General features: G+C 45.7%; 1 protein-coding gene and 1 long non-coding RNA gene across 14 annotated transcripts in view; one reads left to right on the forward strand and one right to left on the reverse strand.

Moving 5' to 3' along the window:
- The window catches only part of CHST11 (carbohydrate sulfotransferase 11), a 266,145-nt gene extending 245,639 nt beyond the window's left edge, over positions 1–20,506 (forward strand). For all 11 annotated transcript variants that reach the window (XM_086401099.1, XM_086401101.1, XM_086401100.1 and 8 more), the window contains one exon: positions 16,563–20,506. In XM_086401099.1, coding sequence (XP_086257225.1) covers positions 16,563–17,417 — 855 coding nt within the window. In that variant the 3' untranslated portion in view covers positions 17,418–20,506. The remainder of the gene's footprint in view (positions 1–16,562) is intronic.
- LOC147372357 (uncharacterized) overlaps positions 1–21,472 on the reverse strand; it is a 61,955-nt gene that overhangs the window by 683 nt on the left and 39,800 nt on the right. Inside the window, exon 2 of one of the 3 annotated variants that reach the window (XR_015164019.1) lies at positions 9,285–9,370. This is a non-coding gene — a long non-coding RNA (uncharacterized LOC147372357). Of the gene's footprint in view, positions 1–9,284; positions 9,371–19,091; positions 20,955–21,472 lie in introns of those variants that run through there. The other 2 variants (XR_015164020.1, XR_015164018.1) reach the window with 2 other exon arrangements.

Raw genomic sequence — 21,472 nt, forward strand, 5'->3', positions numbered from 1 at the left:
TTGTATCTTTTTAGATTCCACATATAATTGATACGTGATTTTTGTCTTTGACTTACTTCACTTAGTATGATCATCTCTAGTTTCACCCATGTTGCTGCAAACAACTTCCATTGTATATATGTACCACATTCTTCTTTATCCATCCATCTGTCAATGGATATTTAGGTTGCATTATAAACTGTGCTGTAGTTAACTTTAGGGTGCGTATATCTGTTCAGATTATGGTTTTCTCCTGATACATGCGCAGGAGTGGGATTGCTAGATCATATGGTATTTCTACTTTTAGTTTTTAAGGAACCTCCATACAGTCCTCCACAGTGGCTGTACCACCTCACATTCCCACTAACAGGGTAGGAGGGTTCCCTTTTCTCCACACCCTCTCCAGCACTTGTTAGTTGTCAACTTTTTGATGAGGACCATTCTGACGGGTGTGAGGTGATACCTCATTGTAGTTTTGATTTGCCTTTCTCTAATACTTAGTGATGATCAGCATCTTTTCATGTGCTTTTTGGACATCTGTATGTCTTGGAGAAATGTCTACTTAGGTCTTCTCATTTTTTGATTGGGTGTTTTTTTTTTTTTTTATTGAGCTATATGAGCTGTTTATATAGAGATTAATCCCTCATCTGTGATATAGACTGCAAATATTTTCTCTCGTTCTGTAGGTTGTCTTTATATTTTGTTTATAGTTTGCAGTGCAAAAGCTTTTAAGTTTAATTAGGTCCCATTTGTTTATTTTTGTATTTATTTTCATTACTCTAGGAGGTGAATTCAAAAAGATATTACTGCCTATGTTTTCCTTGAAGAGTTTTATAGTATCCGGTCTTACATTTAGGTCTTTAATCCATTTCAAGTTTACTTTTGTGTATGATGTTAGAGTCTGTTTTAGTTTCATTCTTTTACATGCAGCTGTCCAGTTTTTCTTCCTCAGAATTTCTTTGGCTATTTGGAGCCTTCTGTGTTTCTATACAAATTGTAAAACTTTTTGTTCTAGTTCTGTGAAAAAAATGCCATTGGTTATTTAACAGGGATTAAGTTGATTGAATCTGTAGGTTGCCTTGGATGGTACAGTCGTTTTGATGATAATGATTCTTCCAATCCGAGAACATGGTGTATCTTTCCATGTTTGTGTCCTCTTCAGTTTCTTCCATCAGTGTCTTATAGTTTTCAGAATACAAGTCTTTTGCTTCCCGAGGTAGGTTTATGCCTGGGTATTTTCTTTTTGATGTGAGAGTAAATGGGATTGTTTCCTTAATTTCTCTTTCTGATTTTTTTGTTGTTAATGGATAGAAATGCAAGAGATTTCTGTGTGATAATTTTGTATCCTGAAACTTTACTAGAACTCATCAATGAATTTGGTAGTTTTCTAGTTGCATTGTTACGATTTTATTTGTGTAAAATCATGTTATCTGCAAACAGCAGTCACAGTTCTTAAAAAAAAAAAAAAAATCATCAGACCTTTCCTAGTTCTTACTTCAGTTTTCTTCAATGGGTTCTTCAATCAAGCCAGCCCAGGGGAATCTATGCCATGGGCCCTATTCATTGTTTAGTCACTCAGTGGTGTCCGGCTCTTTGCGACCCCATGGACTGTAGACTGCCAGGCTCCTCTGTCCATGGGATTTTCCAGACAAGAATACTGGAGTGAGATGCCATTTCCTACTCCAGGGAATCTTCCTGACCTAAGAATTGAACACATGTCTCCTGCAAGTATTCTGCATTGTAGGCAGATTCTTTACTGCTGAGCCACTTGGGAAGCCCCATGGTCCCTATAATGTATAGTAAAATAGGTCACTGGCTCCTGTTCAGCTTTAGGAATTCCACCAACCATGACTCTACATGTGTTACCAAAAGACTTCCTAAGTTGGTGGAAGCAGGATTGTTTTCTAACCTCGCAGAGATGTTTTAGCCCCATGGAGATGGCACTTGGGCTGGCTGTCCCTTCACTCTGTTCCTGGATCCATCCCTGGGCCGTGCGTGCACTGCTGGGAGGATGGGATGAGAAACTTCCTCTCTTCGCTGTACAGTCCAGCCGCACAAAGGGGCAGCAGATTCAGGTTCCAGCCCCAGCTTCCCCACTTCCTGGGAGTGAGTGGAGGGATTAGCATCTTTGGGCCTCCGTTTTTCTATCTGAAAATCAGCATGTGATCTCAGGTGATTACAAATATTCTCTGACTCTGAAGCTGTGTTTCAAGGGCTCTGTTGTTTAGTCCCTCAGTCATATCCGGCTCTTTGTGACGCTATGGACTGTAGCCCACCAGACTCCTCTGTCCGTGGGATTCTCCAGGCAAGAATACGAGAGTGCCATTCCCTTCTCCATCCAAGGTCTAGGGATGGGAAAGTACTCTGAAGATCTACAGAAAGGCGGCCATGCCCACACTTAATGCCACTAACTTGAGGATCTTATTCATCTGTGAGCCCCTGGTTGAAGTCCATGATATCATGTACAGCTGTGTTATGGGTATGTCCCCAGAAAAAGCCCATGTTCTTAAGTTTCTCCATAAGCAACTGGTAAATGGTCTTTCTGTGGCACTTTCATTAGCATCCCAAATGGACCATCCTTGAGGGAGGGGAAAGGCATTCATGTGTTGTTCAGTTCAGTTGCTCAGTCATGTCTGACTCTTTGTGACCCCATGAACCGCAGCACGCCAGGCCTCCCTGTCCATCACCAACTCCCGGAGTCCACCCAAACTCATGTCCATTGAGTCAGTGATGCCATCCAACCATCTCATCCTCTGTCATCCCCTTCTCCTCCTAATTATTCTTTTCTAAGTCCTGCACGTATTGGGTATTGAGCACTTGACAAAAGATACCTAGGTCCTATCCTAAAAGCCTTGGGAAGTCAGTTGAACCTACATCATTCGTGATGCTCTATGATCAGGATGGAGGAGCTTGACACACAAGAGCCTGGGTGAAGGTGGTGGAAATGGCTCCTTTGGGGCCCCCCTCAGAGCTGCCTCTGCCTCTCCTCCTAGTGAAAGACTAGCCTTGCCCTCACCAGGAAACACACAACATGCAGACGTGAAAACCCAAGAATGTACCCTTTGAACAATAGGGAAATGGGATACTGTTGAAACATGCTTGTCTCTCAATCCACAGTTCACTGACTCTGAAATTCCATGCATACTATACAGTCTGTTAATGCATATTAATAGCTAATCTCTCTATAGCTAGAAAATTGCTCTTCAGATCTCCAGTTTGCTTAACAGCTGCCAATCCAAGTTGCCTCCAATTTTTTCCATCCGTCACCAATGTCAGTGAGATATTGAATCGCCCCAAGCCAGATGAAAAATGTGTTGGATGTTCACTGCAAATCCTGTTCATGTAAAAATAATGTCTGGTCAGCAGTTTTCAAATGGAACACAGGACCACCAACCTTGGAACTGACATGGCAGAAGCACCCTGGGGCAGCCATCCAGAGCAGGCAACCAGACCCACTGAGTCCGAGTTTCTTCTGGAGGTGTCTAGGAATCCACATTGCACCAAAGATGCACTGTGCTTCTGACATACACTGCTGATTGAGAAGCACCATCAGGCTGAGGAGGGCAGGGTGATATGCTCGCAGTACTGCCAGCCACCTCTGTAATATTTAAAATGATACAGATACTGTTTACTGAGTGCCTGCTGTGTGCACAGTGCTAAGTGCTTTCCTGGTAGGTTCTCACTGAATTCTCTAAACAGTCTCGAGAAGGAGATACTATTGTTGCCCCCATTTTACAGATGGGATAACTCAGACCTGAGGGGCTCAAGTGATCCGGGCAAAATATGCATAGTAGAACATCCTGGTGAGTCTAGAAAGAGAACTGATGAAGCCAGTTCGTCCCAAGGAGGGAGAGACGAGAAGGAGAAGCTGGGGGCAGGAGTTGCTACCCTCTGCCTCAGAAGAGTGTCGCCCTCTGGGAGCCCTTATCTGGATGGGGTGCTGTCAGCCCCCAGAAGTCACTGTTGGCTGGGGGGTGGCGTGAGCCCTTTGAGGCTGCGCAGTGGAGCCCGCCCCTTCCAGCCCACAGTGATTTCCGAGGGTCCCAAAGTGCCAGTAAGCAGGTGCACATTCTTCCTGCCCTCTGACTGTTGCTTTCCCAGGAAACCCAGGGCTGCCCCCCCTGCCCTGAGCAGCGTGGGAGCCACATCCCTTCCCCACCATTGTCCCAGTTCTGGGCCCCCATTCATCGGATGCCCGTCCAGCTTGGCAAGAGCCGCATCCTCAACTCTCTGCCCCTCCCGCACCCTGCCCAGGCCTCCGGAAGCCTGAACAGCTGATGTGAGATGGAAATAAACCCCCTCCAGCCACATCTGGTCAGGCTGAAAGGGGCCCCTTGGCACTGGCACCCTCTTGAGTAATTCTGCCGCACCTCCTGCTTCCTGGCCTCACCATTCAGGTGGAAAGTGCCAGACTCTCTCCCCGCCCCCGCCGCATCAAAGTCCACTGCAGGCACCCTGAGCCCATTTCCACCCAGCGCCAAGCACCCCAGCTGCCGGTCTCTTGGCCTCAGGGCTGATTCTAAGCTCTTGTGTTGCAGCTGCAGGATCTTTGTCAGAAATCCTCCGTGGGAAGATGGGCCGGGCTGCAGGTTGAGGTACCAGGAGGCCCATGCAGCCTCAGCAGCCACTTGTGGCCTTTAAAATCCCTGTCACCCCAAGTCATTCATTCATGCATGCATCTGTTCACTCCTTCAACAGAACTCTGAGTGTCTACCATGTGCCAGGGACCGAGGATACAAGAAAGAACAAAAAGTGAGAAGTACCTGCCCTCCTGGAGTTTACATTCTAGAAGGGAGAGACACACAAAATGGACAGTGATCAGAACGTTAGAAGGAGGTGTTACAAAGAGTAAGGTGGGGAGCGCTGAGGTTCCAGGGGTGTCTCTTAATAACCACTGATCCTGAGCTTTCCTAATTGCATTCTGGAACTTGTGCAGTCTGGCCCATTCCAGCTGAGGTTTTTTGCCCCCACCCCCACCTGCCTACAGCTCCTGAGCTGAGCAGGGCAGCTGAACGCGAGGCAACTGTGGTGGGCCCAGCTCAGAACAGCCCTTTCAGAGAGGGCTCTTCCTTACGAGCCTCACTGTCCTCAAAAGCCTGGGTGAGGGCGCCGACTGCTGGCCCTCAGGCAAACCCAGCCCAAACAAGTTAAAAAACCTTTTAAACACCATTTAAAAAGTGGGGTTTTTTAAAAATAAGTGATAGTTAACATTTGAGAATGCAGATTATGCATAAAATTGGGCTTTCTGATTTTCTTGAGAATTGAAAAGGCTAGGTCCCCATTCCCTCATGACTACATGACCAAGATTTAAGTGGTATCTCCCACACCTTCAGTGGGCCAGGGACTCCCTGCTGGCTTGGAAGGGTATTTGAGTAGGCACTGACCCTAATCCAGGTCACCAAATTTAAACCCAGCATAGAAGAGACGTACCTTAACCACTAGCCTAGGGGGAAAAAAAAAAACCAAACTGCTTGCTTGTTTCTGCCCTCCAAGTGCCCGAGGTTAAAATGCAGCTCAGCACCTTAGCTCACATGTGGCTCAGCTGAGCCCAGCTGGGAGGCTGCATCCAGAGGCCCTCTATCACCCAGGGTCGCCTGCACCCCCGCCTCCCCCTTTCCAGGGCTCAAAAGCCCTCCCATCCATTGCATGTTTTCCTTCTTTTTGCTTTGGAAAGGTCGGGTGAGCTCCTGTAGCAATTCAGTCCTTGTAATTAAACAGGTGACAGGTTGAAATCCTAAGAAACCAATTTCCTGAGGCAAGAGTAGACAATGGGAAAAAGACAGTCTCTTTAGCAAGTGGTGTGGGGAAAGTCAGCCGCATGTAAATCAGAGAAGTTAGAACGCACACTCTTACCATACACAAAAATAAACTCAAACTGACTTAAAGACTTAAACATAAGACATGACACCATAAAACTCCAGAAGAGAACATAGGCAAAACATTCTCTGACATAAATTGTACCAATGTTTTCTTAGGTCAGTCTCCCAAGGCAAAAGAAATAAAAGCAAAAATAAACAAATGGGACCTAAACAAACTTACAATCTTTTTTCAAAGCAAAGGAAACCATAAACAAAAAACAACATACAGAATGGAAGAAAATATTTGCAAATGATACAACTGACAAGTGCTTAATTTCCAAAAATATACAAACAGCTCATACAATTCAACCACAGAAAACCAATCCAAAAATGGGAAGAAGACCTAAATAGAGATTTCTCCAAAGAAAAAATACAGATGGCCAATAGGCACATGAAAAGATGCTCAACACTGCTAATTATAAGAGAAAAGCAAATAAAAACTACAATTAGGTACCACCTCACACCAGTCAGAAAGGCCATCATTAAAAAGTCTACAATTAACAAATGCTGGAGAGGGTGTGAGGAAAAGGGAACCCTCCTACACCGTTGATGGAAATGTAAGTTTGATACAGCCACTGTGGAAAACAGTATGGAGGTTGCTCAGAAAACTAAAAATAGAACTACCATATGATCTTGCAGTCCCACTCCTGGGCATATACCCAGAGAAAACTATAATTCAAAAAGATACATGAACCTTTATGTTCAGAGCAGCACTATTCACAACAGCTAGGACATGGAAACACCCTAATGTCCATCAACAGCTGAATGGATAAAGTGGTGTACGTAGTGGAATATTCAGCTCAGTTGCTCAGTCGTGTCCGACTCCTTGTGACCCCATGGACTGCAGCACGCCAGGCTTCCCTGCCCCATCACCAACTCCTGGAAGCTCCTGTCCATTGAGTCGGTGATACCATCCTACCATCTCACCCTCTAGTCATCCCCTTCTCCTCCTGCCTTCAATCTTTCCCAGCATCAGGGTCTTTTCCAGTGAGTCAGTTTTTCTCATCCGGTGGCCAGAGTATTGGAGTTTCAGCATCAGCCCTTCCAATGAATATTCAGGACTGATTTCCTTTAGGATTGACTGGTTGGATCTCCTTGCAATTCAAGGCACTCTCAAGAGTCTTCTCCAACATCACAGTTCAAAAGCATCAATTCTTTGGCACTCAGCTTTCTTTATAGTCCAACTCTCACATCCATACATGACTACTGGAAAAACCATAGCTTTGACTAGACAGACCTCTGTTGGCAAAGTAATGTCTCTGCTTTTTAATATGCTGTCTATGGAGTACTACTTAGTCATAGAAGAGAACAAAATAATGCCATTTGCAGCACCATGGACACAACTGGAAATTATCATACCAAGTGAAGTCACAAAGAGAAAGACAAATACTATCTGATATCACTTATATGTGGAATCTAAAATATGAAACAAATGAACCTATCTATGAAACAGAAACAATGGACACAGAGAACAGACATGGTTGCCAAGGCGGAGGGGGCTAAAGGAGGGATGGAGTGGGAGATTGGGGTTAACAGATGCAAACTTTTATATACAGAATGAGTAAAGAACACGGTCCCCCTGTCTAGCACAGAGAACTATATTTAATATCCTATGATAAATCATAATGGAAAAGAATATTTTAAAAGAATGTATATATGTATAATGAATCACTTTGCCATATGTGCTGTGCTTAGTCGCTCAGTCATGTCCAACTCTTTGTGACCCTATGGACTGTAGCCTGCCTGGCTTCTCTTGCCTGGGGATTCTCCAGGCAAGAATACTGGAGTGGGTTGCCATGCCCTCCTGCAGGGGATCTTCCCAACCCAGGGACGGAACCCAGGTATCCCGCATTGCAGGCAGATTTCTTTACCATCTGAGCCACCAGGGAAGCCTGATTAATACAACATTGTAAATCAGCTATAATTAAACTTCTCAGGCAATGTTAATGTCCATTAATGTGAAATCACTGCTTTCCTAAACCCTTTAAGTTTGGCAACAGGTTCAGACTAGATTCTTTCTTTAAAGGCTCAAAGGCTTTTTCTTCTTTCTTTTCTAAACATAAAGGTTTTTAAGCTTTATAGAACTCCTAGCAGTTCACTAAGCAGTTCGCTAAGGATATAGCCAAAGACATCGGCATTATGGCTTTCTTGACCTTTGATCTCTGGCCCTACTGGATGGAAAGCCCCCAATTTCAAATCTGAAGACTAGGAAGGTGAAACTTGCCCAAGATCACACACAGATCATCGCTCAAGTCCACTCTGTGCTTTAGTTAACAGCTGCCAACACTGGAGCCTCTAAGACAGTGACCCCCACCTGGGCAGCTTTTGAATCCCCAGGGAACTGGCCACACCCAAAGCAATAGCATCAGATCTCTAGGGTGGAGCCCCCAAGCTTCAGTGGTATTGAAGTCTCCCCTGTGAGCTGCCAGCACAGAGACTCATGGCTCCAGCAGCTTCCCTGGAGATGGTAACTTCCTGGGAGCCTGCACAGTGCAGGGGCTCAGAGCATGGGCTACATGGATTCGAGCCCCAGCTCCTAGCTCCCTGATCTTAAGTAAGTTACCTGTTCTCCCTGTGCCTCAGTTTTCTCATCCATAAGTTGGGAATACTAACAATACCTGTGTCCTAGAGTGCAAGGATTAATGGTGGCTCAAAGAGTGGTAGCCAGTATAAACTCGGGCCTCTTTTCTGCTATGGATGTGGTTTCTTTGCGGATTCCTCCATGACTAGCCTTTTAGGTGAGAGTTTAGGAATTTCTGTAATGAAGGAAAGAGAATAGAATCACAGCAAATCAGATCACTGGATTTTCCTCTCCTTCCCCACAATTCCAAAATTCAACAGAGGAGCTGCCCTGGTGGTCGACTGGCTGAGACTCCGTGCTCTCAATGCAGACGGACCAGGTTCAATCCCTGTTCAGGGAACTAGATCCCACATGCCGAAACTAAGAGCTCGCATGCTATAATGAAAAGATCCTACAAACCGCAGTTAAGGATCCCCCATGTTGCCATGAAGATCAAATATCCCACGTGCCCCAGCTAACACCCAGCACAGCCAAATAAATATTTAAAAAAAGAAAACAGGATGATGGCAGTGCCACCAGGACGCTAGTGGGTCCAAGCAGACAGTTAATGACAGGTTCTCCCGGTCCACACACTCTGCTGCTGCTAAGTCACTTTAGTCGTGTCCGACTCTGTGTGACCCCATAGACGGCAGCCCACCAGGCTCCGCCGTCCCTGGGATTCTCCAGGCAAGAACACTGGAGTGGGTTGCCATTTCCTTCTCCAATGCATGAAAGTGAAAAGTGAAAGAAAAGTCGCTCAGTCATGCCTGACTCTTAGCGACCCCATGGACTGCAGCCCACCAGGCTCCTCCATCCATGGGATTTTCCAGGCAAGGGTACTGGAGTGGGGCGCCATTGCCACACTCTCTGGATGCCTTTAAATTTACCTTTTTCTCTGGGTTTCCACTCCTCTGCATCTCCTCCACTCAGTAAAATAGACCAGCTGTTCCTCCTTCCATTTGGGTTCTTGTGTCTGAAAGAAATTGTAAACACCACAAAAGATGTTTTAATTTAAGGGAAACCAGCCTCCCTTCCTTTTTAAGATGAAACGTAGTAAAGTTTTAAAGACTTTTTTCAAAAAGTCCCTAAATTTGGTACTTCAACTAATTATACTTGCCTTTTTTAACTGTCCAAATTAAAAATAGACAGCTAAATGAGAACGCAAGATACAGCTCAGAGCCTGTAGCCATGGCCATGGTTTCCTAGAATCAGCCTTTCTCTGACCTAATTGATACTTTTGGGAGATCAAAGAGAGGTGAGGGGAGTGGGGGCTGGAGGTAGACCTGGGAGTTGCCTGGCAGCAGATGACGGACTTGATTCAGGCTTCTATAATTAAGACTAGCTCTGGCACAACACTGTAAAGTAATTTTCCTCCAATTGGAAAAAAAAAGACTAGCTATGAATTGGTGAAAGATGTTAGATTACAGTCCTTTCCTCACAGTATAAAGATGTGGTTCTCAAAGTGTGGTCCTCAGACCATCAGCGTCACCTGGTGGAATGGGCTGAATTGTGCCCACCCCCAATATTCATATGTGGAAGTCCCAACCTCCAGTACCTCAGAATGTACCCCTGTTTGGAGACAGTCTTTAAAGAGGACTGTGTGTGAGAGCTCAGTTGGGTCTGACTCTTTGTGACCCCATGGACTGCAGCCCGCCAGGCTCTTCTGTCCATGGGATTTTATAGGCAAGAATACTGGAGTGGTTGCCATTTCCTCCTCCAGGGGATCTTCCCAATCCAGGGATCAAACCCACATCCCCTGCACTGGCAGGCAAACTGTTACCGCTGAGCCACCTGGAAAGCTCTTTAAAGAGATAACTGAATTCAATAGAGGCCATTAGGGTGGGCCCTAACCCAGTAGGACTAGTGTCCTTATAAGAGGTGAAGAGACAGCAAAGGGTAAAGATGCACAGAGGAACGGGCAGGTGGAAAGGCAGCAAGAAGGCAGACATACACAAGCCAAAGAGAGAGGCCTCAGAGGAAACCAGCCCTGCCTGTACCTCCAGGACTCAGAAAATCCATTTCTGCTGCTTAAGCAGAAATGGTATTTTGTTACAGCAGCCCCAGCAAACTGACAACCTGGGACCTTTAATGCAAATTCTCAGGCCCAGTCCCAGACCTGCTGACTTGGCAACTCGGGGTGCGAACCAGCAAACTGTGTTTCAACGAGCCTTCTGGCTGACTACCATGCATACTCGGGGTTGAGAACCATTTATGTGAAGTATTGTTAATACAAAGATGATACATGGCTGGAAGCTTGGGCTGGTCTGCTAAATATAAACTTCCTAAAAGGAAGGCTCTGGAAGAGTCCCAATGGGACCTTTACATGGGATGGTGTGTGAACATGCTCTGTGAATGCTGAAACACCCTGTAGACACAGGTGTAGTGAGGCATGATACTAGTGTCTGGTGAAGAAAGTGACCCTCGGAATATGCCAACATGGGCAGACTGAATCCAACAGTCTCCCTCCTCGACTCAAATTTCTGAGTCCCTTAAGGTTGTGTACATTTTCTGGGTCCTCCCTGGTGGTCTGGTGCAGGACTTCACTCTGCCAATGCAAGGGGCCGAGGTTCCATCCCTGGTCAGGGAACTAGTTCCTACATGCTGATTGTGGACTTCCCATTGGAAAAGACTCTGATGCTGGGAGGGATTGGGGGCAGGAGGAGAAAGGGATGATACAGGATGAGATGGCTGGATGGCATCACTGACTCGATGGACGTGAGTCTGGGTGAACTCCGGGAGTTGGTGATGGACAGGGAGGCCTGATGTGCTGCCATTCATGGGGTCTCAAAGAGTTGGACACGACTGAGCAACTGAACTGAACTGAAGGCTCAGTGGTAAAGCGTCTGCCTGCCAATGCAGGAGGTGCACGTTCAATCCCTGGTCGAGGAAGATCCCACAGGCTGCAGAGAACTAAACCTATGAGCCACAACCATTAAGCTTGTGCTCTAGAGCCCAGGAGCTTCAACTGCTGAGCCCACGTGCTACAACTACTGAAGCCTTTGTGCCCTAGAGCCCATACTCCACAATAAGAGAAGCCGCTGCAGTGAGACGCCCGTGCAGCTAAAGCGTAGTCCCTGCTCCCTGCAACTAGAGAAGAGCCTGAGCAGCAATGAAGACCCAGCATAGCCAAAAACAAATTAATAAAGACTGTGTACATTTTCTGCCCTAAACAGTTGGAATGGTTCTCCTTTCTGAGAATAAAAGCAATGAGATTCAATCACATTTCCAATTTCATCCCTGCTACTAGGAAGCCCACCACCAAAGGAGATCCTTAATCACAGCCCTCTTTTTTTCCTATTTCAATTTTATACCACACATCTGTCTTTTGTACAAATACTTTTGAGAAAAGAAAAAGAGGGGAGATAAAGGGAGTTAGAGAACGAGAGATTGATCTTGCAGCTCAGATAATTATCAGCACAACAAACCCTCTTTGTAAAATTGATAAAACATGGTTGGAGAAGACACATGTTTTCTGTCTGTGACAAGGGCGTGAACTGTTCCCACAAAGAATGCTCTTTACTCCCTCGTTTTCCTGATGTCCCAGAGCTGTAGGTCCCTTGACTAGATCCCAAACTGATACTCAGAGAATGTTATTAGTTGCTGAAGAGTTGGGACCATTACAAAAGCTCTTGTGAAACTGCTTATGATACAAGTGTGGAAATGACATAACCAGATCTGCATTTTCTTTAAGGTTAGAAACAGTGGTTTATCTGATTACAACTTCTAACCTGCTGTTGGTCCTGCTAACAAGTCTGGAGATAACTGCAACAGCCCAGGCCACCATCCGAAATCTCTCCTGCTCCATCCTGACCGTGATGGCAAAGCATTCCTCTACTCCTTCTGACCCGCCCAGGGCTCTCCTTAATCCAGGTTTCTTAAACGAAGGTTCAAGGGCTCCACAGATAGAGCTCCCAGGGATCCAAGTTCTAAGAATTAATTTAAATTTTTATTTTGTACTCTTATTTGTGTTTTTGAAAAAGTTAAAGCATTTCTGGGTTATCCCTGGGCCAACCGTGCTTACCTAGTCCTACCATGTGAAATTATGGTACGTGTGTTCATTGATGGCCTTGGTGGTACTGTGTAGCTCCATTTTTATTGTTTTGGGCTCATTGGAAATGGGCAGAGACAGAAAATATATAAATGATGTATTTGGACCAAGTAAAGGTCAAGTGATATTACAAGGTGCTGGAATTGATAGTAACTAGAAATGAGAAAGTGCTGGGAGAATTGAGTGGCATATAGAGGAGGAATGCCACACTGCAAAGATGCTGTCCCAGCACAGACAGCAAGTACCTTGTATGGGTTTTTTTTATATAAATTTATTTAAATTGGAGGCTAATTACAATATTGTATTGGTTTTGCCATACATCAACATGAGTCTGCCACAGGTGTACATGTGTTCCCCATCCTGAATCCCTTTCCCACCTCCCTCCCCATACCATCCCTCTGGGTCATCCCAGTGCACCAGCCCTGAGAAGACCTTGTATGTTTCAAGCAGGGCCTTGGTTCCAGTAAAACATCATCATCCATCATTTGAACGTTTGGTCTCGTCTACCTACTCTTATATTTGTGCATACTTTAGTACCATTATACTTTTAATAAATTATACATTATACTCTTAATAAATCTACACTAGCTTGAAATCATTTTCAAATAAGAAGTTAAGAACCTCTTTGGTGGTCTAGTGGGAGAGAATCTGCCACTAATGCAGGGGACACAGGTTTGATCCCTGGTCCGGGAAGATCCCACGTGCCACAGGGCGACTAAGCCTGTGTGCCACAGCTACCGGGTCCGTGCTCTGCAACAGGAGAAACCACTGCAGTGAGACGCCTGCACACCACAGCTACAGAGCAGCCCCCACCACGAGTGAAAACCCGAGCGCAGCAACGACTGAGCGCAGACATACATTTTAGAAAGTTTAAATAAGAACAAAATATTTTATTTTAAAAATTCAACACTAAAGGCCTGGGTGAGTTTTTCCCTCTGAGAAGCAATTGCGAATGTGTCTCAGGATTGAGAGTATACTTATTCTCTTGATCTGCGCCCCCAAGTCCTCCTGAGGGGAACTGTGCTGCCTCATTGCAGCAGGTGCGCCATTGGCCACCTAGACTCTGTGAAGGAGGAGGAAATGGAAAAGAAAGAAACCACAAATACCACATTTCGAAGCCCTTCTGCGTTATTTTCTGTCTCTGCAACTGGATGTAAAACGACGCCATGGTATAGTTTCCCTTTTTCAAGGCTTTGTGGTCCTGAGTGCAGTATTAACTGACACGCTGCCTCCCTGGGGAGTCAGACAGCCATAAAATTGTCTCCAGCTGAAAACAACAGAGGGGAAAGTAGGAAGTCCCCCCGTTTCTCTGCTCATTTGGCCATTCACGGCCTTTAAACCTGTCCAATAGTGATTTAAATGGACAAAATTGATGCACCCTTTCCCCCTCCTTTTCCTTCTATTTCTTTTAGAACAGTTCTATTTGTTTTTTCAAGTGGCATGAATGCTCTTCTTAAGGTGATGAATACATCTGTTCAGAAGTCAGGATGTGCAAAAGTCAGAGTTTTAGTGTTCAAAATAAATATGAATTGAACTTCATGACCTAGGGTTGACCTGCAACAAAAATCATAGAGCTGGTGAAATGTCTATGTGAAATTTCTGGCCTCGTATTTTTAATTTTTTTCTTCTTTCATAAAGAATGAATTGCCCCTGGGTACCATACCTTGTTACCTGAACTAGACCTGATCTTATTTTTTAAATGCTGAACCATACTTTGTTTGATTTAATCAACGTCCCAGCAGGGTAGGTGGCACTGTTCCAATTTTGCAAATAATAGAACTGAGGCTTAAAAAGTTAAGGGTCTTGCATAGGTCTTCTGATTTCAGGTCTCACCTACTTCCTACTTAGTGCTCTAATACTCTCTTCTTATTCTTCTATGTAAAAATATGATCATGTATAACATTACCCACTCTTATACACTTATATTTTATATCAATTTGCTCAAAGTCATAGGCTGAAGGCTTGGCTCCTGTATTAGTTCCCTAAGACTGCCATAACAAAGTAGCACAAATTCACTGGCTTACAGTAACAGGAATTTATTCTGTTACAGCTCTGGAGGCTAGAATTTTAAAATCAAGGTGTCAGCAGGGCCATCCTCTCTGATGGCTCTAGGGTACACTCTTCCTTTCCCTCACCCACTTCTGGTTGTGGCTGCCAATCCTGAGCATCTCTTAGCTAGTAGACACATCACTCCAGCCTCCGCCTCTGCCATCACATGGCCTTCTCTCTGTGTCTGAGTCTCTGCATTCTCTCCTTGTAAGGACACTAGTCATTGGACTAGAAACCACCTTAACTCAGTATGACTTCAGTTGAATTGCATCTAAAAAAAAAAAAAAGCCTATTTCCAGGAACTCCCCTGGTGATCCAGTGGTTAAGACTACACACTTCCAATGCAGGGGCCTCAGGTTCAATCCCCAGTCAGGGAACTAGATCCCACATGCTGCACCTATGAGTTTTTATGCCACAACTGGGCTTCCCAGGTGGCGCTAGTGGTAAAGAACCCTCCTGCCTATGCAGGAGACATAAGAGATGTGGGTTCAATCCCTGGGTTGGGAATATCCCCTGGAGAAGGGAATGGCAACCCACCCCAGCATTCTTGCCTGAAGAATCCCATGGACAGAGGAGACTGGTGGGCTACAGTCCATAGGGTCGCAAAGAGTCAGACACGACTGAAGTGACTTAGCACACACGCCCGCCACAACTAAAGATCCTGGAAGTGAAGCGATCCCAAGTGCCACAACTAAGACCCGACGCAGCCAAATAAGTATTTTTTAAAAAACTTATTTCCAAATAAGGTCACATTCTGAGGTCCCTAATATGAGCCCTTCCCAATTGCCCCATGCATGTTCCAAAATGAATTGTACAGACTGTGGTTCAGAGTTGGAAATGCAAGGTCAGCTTCCTGTATGCCACTCAGGCCCTTGGCTCTACTGATTCGGTTTAGAGGAGGGAGTTCCCTGATCCCTCTGCATTCCCAACTCTAGACCACCCCCAGTCCAGCCTGGAGGGGGCAGACCTCACAACATACATTTGAGTGGATGGATCCGTGGCTCAGTAGATGAATGTGGCAGAGAGGAAAAGATCAAAGGTAATACATGTAAATACCCACATATTTTGCTTCCAAATGATATAACCCAGACAGACTGCCTTATGCACCAAAGCAAATATACTGATTAATGTAACCCCAAAGCCCAGAATTTGGGGGTCTGGTTTCAACAACATATGGACCTGGGTATTCAGATGATATCCCTGGAAATACATCCCCCTGTCTTTCTGCTCATCTTTCCTCAGTCCCCTTCATTTCCAGTCTAGTGCTCCCTGCATGGTAGCCCTCCTCTCTGTCCCCAAGCTCCAGGCTGCATTCTCTCAGCTCAGCAGCGTGAGAGGGCAGGGAGCAGAGAATAAAGGCAAGCAGGTTCCCAGAGGAGAATCAACACACTGGCACTGAGAAAGCAAAAAACAATAGGTGTGCACAGTGATAGGTTTGCATAAAAATTGGATCCCCTTGCTTTAAGATAGATCAATCCAATTCCAGAACTCTAGGCTTCTGTCCTGCTTTAGTCAAGAATATGGGAGGACTGGACATCAGATTAGAGTGGAAAGTGGGTAGCTTTGGTTGCCAAGCAGACCTGAGTTTGAATAGTGACTCTCTTACTGTGTGGTCTCAAGCTAGTAACAATCTCTTTGAACCTCAGTTTCCTTTTCTTTCCGGCTGGACTTTCAGCTCCATAAGGGCAGTTACCTTGTACTTTTTCATTACTGCAACCCTATTTGGTGGCAAGCTATTTGATGTTGTTCAATAAATCAATAATGGTTCAAGCTTTTCAAGAAGAGAAAAACTCTATATATGAAGCTCTGGTACAATGCCTGGGATGTAGAGAGTGATGGACAAGTTATATGTTGATTATTATTATTACTCTCCAGAGGAAGTACAGTGGAACAGAGAACCAGAACAGTCCTGACAGCTGATAGAGAACTGGAAATGGAGACAGGCCATCTAGGCTGGCAGTGCCAACCTTGGTGGCCCAGGTTGGCCATCGTGGTTGTGGACGGTGGTCCCGTATCAACATCCCACACCAAGTACTGATCTCTTATCCCTCTTTTGTCTCCCCTGCAGTTGGAGCTCTCCAACACGGCAGTCCTGCATCAGATGCGGCGGGACCAGGTCACCGACACCTGCCGGGCCAACAGCGCCATGAGCCGCAAGCGGCGGGTGCTGACCCCCAACGACCTGAAGCACCTGGTGGTGGATGAGGACCACGAGCTCATCTACTGCTACGTACCCAAGGTGGCGTGCACCAACTGGAAGCGGCTCATGATGGTCCTGACCGGCCGGGGCAAGTACAGTGACCCCATGGAGATCCCGGCCAACGAGGCGCACGTCTCGGCCAACCTGAAGACCCTCAACCAGTACAGCATCCCGGAGATCAACCACCGCTTGAAAAGCTACATGAAGTTCCTATTCGTGCGGGAGCCCTTTGAGAGGCTGGTGTCCGCCTACCGGAACAAGTTCACACAGAAGTACAACACCTCCTTCCACAAGCGCTACGGTACCAAGATCATCAAGCGGCAGCGCAAGAACGCCACGCAGGAGGCCTTGCGCAAGGGCGACGACGTCAAGTTCGAGGAGTTCGTGGCGTATCTCATCGACCCTCACACGCAGCGCGAGGAGCCCTTCAACGAACACTGGCAGACGGTCTACTCCCTGTGCCACCCGTGCCACATCCACTACGACCTCGTGGGCAAGTACGAGACGCTGGAGGAGGATTCCAATTACGTCCTGCAGCTGGCGGGCGTGGGCAGCTACCTGAAGTTCCCCACCTACGCCAAGTCCACGAGAACTACTGATGAAATGACCACAGAGTTCTTCCAGAACATCAGCTCGGAGCACCAGACGCAGCTGTACGAAGTCTACAAACTCGATTTTTTAATGTTCAATTACTCAGTGCCAAGCTACCTGAAATTGGAATGAAAGTGGGGGGAGGGTGTGGGCGGGGAGAGGGGAGAGAGAATCGTGCTTTTTTTAATTTAAGATTTTTATTTGTCGAAAAGAATTATATGGATATTGGGTTATTTTGTAAATTAATATTTCTTTGGGGATTGATGCTGCGAGCAGCATGGTGAGAATTATTTAAATCCTTACTAGGGAAGGACGGCTGTCTTGGCAGGGGACTAGGATGGGTGTCCTTGTTTTTTTAGACGTGAATCCCATGACACTGTCTCAGAGGTTTCTTTGTGTTCTGGTGAATTCCATGAATTGTGCATTCCATAAATGCTAATTAAGTTATTTATAGTTATTTAAACATGGTCTCTGTATAGATTTCTTTGGGGGGGCAACAAGATTTTAATGTCTTTTCCGAAGAAATCTATGTTTTCATTCTGTGCTTGCAAACAGCTCCTGCAGGGGCATGAATGTTCTCCTTACTAACCGCTCAGAGTCACTGTGATAACCATCGTGCTGTCTATTGATGCCACCATTCTTAAAATTCTGCTGGAAATAAATAGAGCCACCTTTGCAAGGGACTGATTCCAAAACTGATTTCAGTCATGCCATGCTAAAGAAAAGTGATTTTTTTTTTTAATCCCAAGGAGAAAGCTGATTGTGGCTTCCCCCCCACCAGAATTAGCAATCTGGTAAAACAGGCTTTTGTACAGAAGTTTTTAACTGGCAGTGCCAGTTGTGATGAAGGTGAAGTGGCTGTTGCTTTACATGCAACACGTATTTATTGAGCAACTACTATGTGCTAGGCCTAATTCTAGACCCTGTGGGTAGAGCGTTGAACAAAATCAATAGTCTCAGCCCTCAAAGAGCTTTACATAGACACAGAGTATCCAGCTGGACAATTAGCAAACCCCTGGTATCCACAGACTTAACCTGAGGTTTGGACTCTTCATGGACAACCCCAGGAGTATCGGATCCCTACAAATTCACATTTTTTATGGTCCAATTTGAAAACCACATGCTTGAAGCAGGCCACTTGAGTAGTCCAAGCTCTTTGCCTAACACAAGAGGTGACCAATTCCCTGTCATGTGCCCATTCCAGTTTATTGGTAATATTTGCCTTTAAGCCCCAGAAGAGATTTGCCAGGCACGGCATGGAAGAATGCTGTAACTGATTAGTGATGTCTGCCTTGTTGAGGGAAAGGGAGATATTTGCCAACCGCCTCCTCCTGTCATTTCCAGCGGAGCATTCAGGTCTCCGCCTACAAGTGTTGTTTTTCTACTCTTTGCCATGTAAAAAAAAGATTGAAATTTTGTGGCAGGACTCCGACATCGGAAGATTTGCAATGGCCTGGTGTTTCTACTCCTGGTGAGGGTCAGAGGCAGACTGTACACACAGGCACAGGCATACCCTCTCCCATGTCCTCCAGAGGCCAAGAGACCATCAGCGCCTTCGAGACCACCAGCAGTGAGCAGCAAGGACCGCCTTCTGGGATGGTAATCCACGCCCCTTTCCTCTGGAAGGCTGGAAACACTCCATTTCCTGTTCCTGGCTAATTAACGCCTGCACATGCTTCTCATTTCCGAGGCCATGGTTGAAGTTGGAGCCACCTCCCTCTTACAGCCAGTGAATGAGTTGGTAGCAGAGACTGTATATAATAATAATAATGATGATGATAGTGCTAATAACAGGGGGTGGGGTGGGGGTAAGTTTTGCTTTTTTGTTTTTTTGATTCAGTGTATAGCACAGAGGTGAGAATATTCTAAACAAACAAAAAATGAATAATTTATTCACAGAAACTATTAAAACTGTATCAGCAAGCTCAAAGCCAGCTCAGTGAGCAACAGCTGCCATGTCTCACTGAGAAAATTATTTTATTGAATGTGAGTGAGGCATGCACTGGAGAGGGTGGCCGAAGCTATTTATAAAATGTTGTATACCTTCTTCCAAGCTCTCTCTCCCCTTTGCGAAGGGCACAGTGACCATACCCTTGATGGATAGAGATGTATGCAAGTAGAGTGAGACTTCAGCTCTCTCTGGTATTATTCCTGGACCCTATGACCAGGCAGGGGAAACTGTCCTCAGAGACAGAGCTTCTACTAGTGAAAGAGGTTTCTGGCATTTCCTGATAACGCGCTTCAGAGGACACAGGTTCTCCCCACACACGAGTTGGTGTGATGCAAAATAAGGGTTTTGTGGTCAAGTGTCTTTGGGAAACAAAGCTAAGTCCATTTCCTTTCTGCAGGACTTTTCAGAGCCTTGATTGTGTGCTGTGTCTTGTAAATCCCCAGGAGCATCACTGATTGAGTCCGTGGCATTTCCTGACCTTCCACGATCAGGATGCTGTATTTTACAGACTATCTCACAGAGCTAGCATTGCACTGTGTAGGCTTTGGTTAGGTGGTTTTAGCACATCTGAGGTCTTCTAGGATAAAAACTGCTTCCCTCACCCCTCCCCTCCAAAAATATCCAAAACACAGCAACAATAAAGCAACACCACTGTGCCCACCTGATTTATTATAGCAGTGAAGGTACTTTACCAAATGAATTCAATTTTTGCCTAAGTGCAATGGTTCTAATTCTGGATATTACATGGGCCACAGTTCCCTCCCTGCTGCAGGGAGCAGAGAAATCTTGAGTGGTGTGGACAGAAAGGAGGGAGGGGACACAAAGCCTCGGCTAGACCCCCAGCACTCTAGCTTAAGATTGCTCAATGCAAGCTGACTATTCAACCCTTAACGAGTGCTTCTTCAATTCTATAGTTTGGAATTGTTCACTATGTCCTTTTTGTTTTTTTAAGTGGAAATTCACATAGATTCCCCAAGCTTTGTGTTTCTGCGTCTCGTCCATTTTTTGATCAGCTATGATGCCTTCTTTCGTCTGTCTTCTCCCTCTAGTGAGGAAGAGTGTCCTTCAGGACCATACGGCAGTGTGGTTCACCCACGAAGGGCTCTTTCTCCTCCTGTTTTGTGTTCATAGTTTATTTTCTAATGCCATAAAAAACTTAAAATAGATTCAACCGTTTTTGCAGAATGTAGAAAGAACTCTGCGTCCTTGGTTAAAAAGAATCCATAGGTGAAAACGTGCCTGGAAAATAAAAGTTCTTGGTTCTTTTGTTCCTTTTTTTTTTTTTTTTTTAAGAAAACTGAACATGCTTTCTGTTGCATGCTTAGCTGGAGAAAAGTACAGGCAGGTGTCCCATCTCCCAGCGACTTTTCAAAGGTGCTGCCTTGTCTTCAAAACCAGGTACAGAGTAGCATTTACAAGGACTTTCCTGCTTAACCTGTCCCTTTGGTTGGACAGCTCTATTAGCCACAGGGTTTGAATTCCTGAGGCTGCTCCAGACCCTCTCCCATCTCTGCCTCCCCAGCTGGTCTGGGAAAAAGGACAGTCTGCTGACCTGTGGTGTCTGAGGGAAGCCTTCCTTCCCACCTGTCCACCAGGTGAGTTTCACTGTCCTGCCTGTTCACGTGGATGTCCAGCATAGGATCGCAGTGGACAATGGAAACTTCATCAGACCAGAGTCCTGGTGGCGAAGGTGTGGAAACACCAGGGTCCAATCCCTGCTGGTAGAAAATTCCCAAAACAAAAGCTTAGCTGGTGGGGTCTGGACCAGTGCTGAGCTAGTGATTGCAAAAGTCCTGATTCTAAGCTAGCCAGATGCTGAGGGACTGTGTCCCTGGTGAGTGGGGCTCAGAGCAGATGTCTCACAGCCCAGCCCTCCCCTCCACATACACACATGTGATCTGAGCTGCCCTGCTCTGTGTGATCCTGGGGACCAGAGTCCCTTTCCCCTTCTTGTCAGCAGGACTGACATCACTCCCGCAAAGTCCCCACAGCCAGTATTTCCTCCAGCTTTTTTCCATCACAGCCAACTGGACCCTACGAACAGGCGGCAGGATCTTCTTCAATCAACTTGACTCTCGGCCGTTAACAGGCGAATTTCAGTCTGCTACACTTTGTCAGGCACAGAAGGGGCAGCCCGTACTGTTTTCTTATGAGCAAGCTCAGTATGGCGTATGGACCTATAATTTAACATCTTTGTGGATGGAGTGTGATTTTTTTTTTTTACATAGTTGTATGC

The sequence above is a fragment of the Bos grunniens genome, chromosome 5 (assembly GCF_055505025.1).
Source record: "Bos grunniens cultivar Pamir isolate PY7600 chromosome 5, Bosgru_T2T1.0, whole genome shotgun sequence".
Lineage (NCBI taxonomy): Eukaryota > Metazoa > Chordata > Mammalia > Artiodactyla > Bovidae > Bos > Bos grunniens.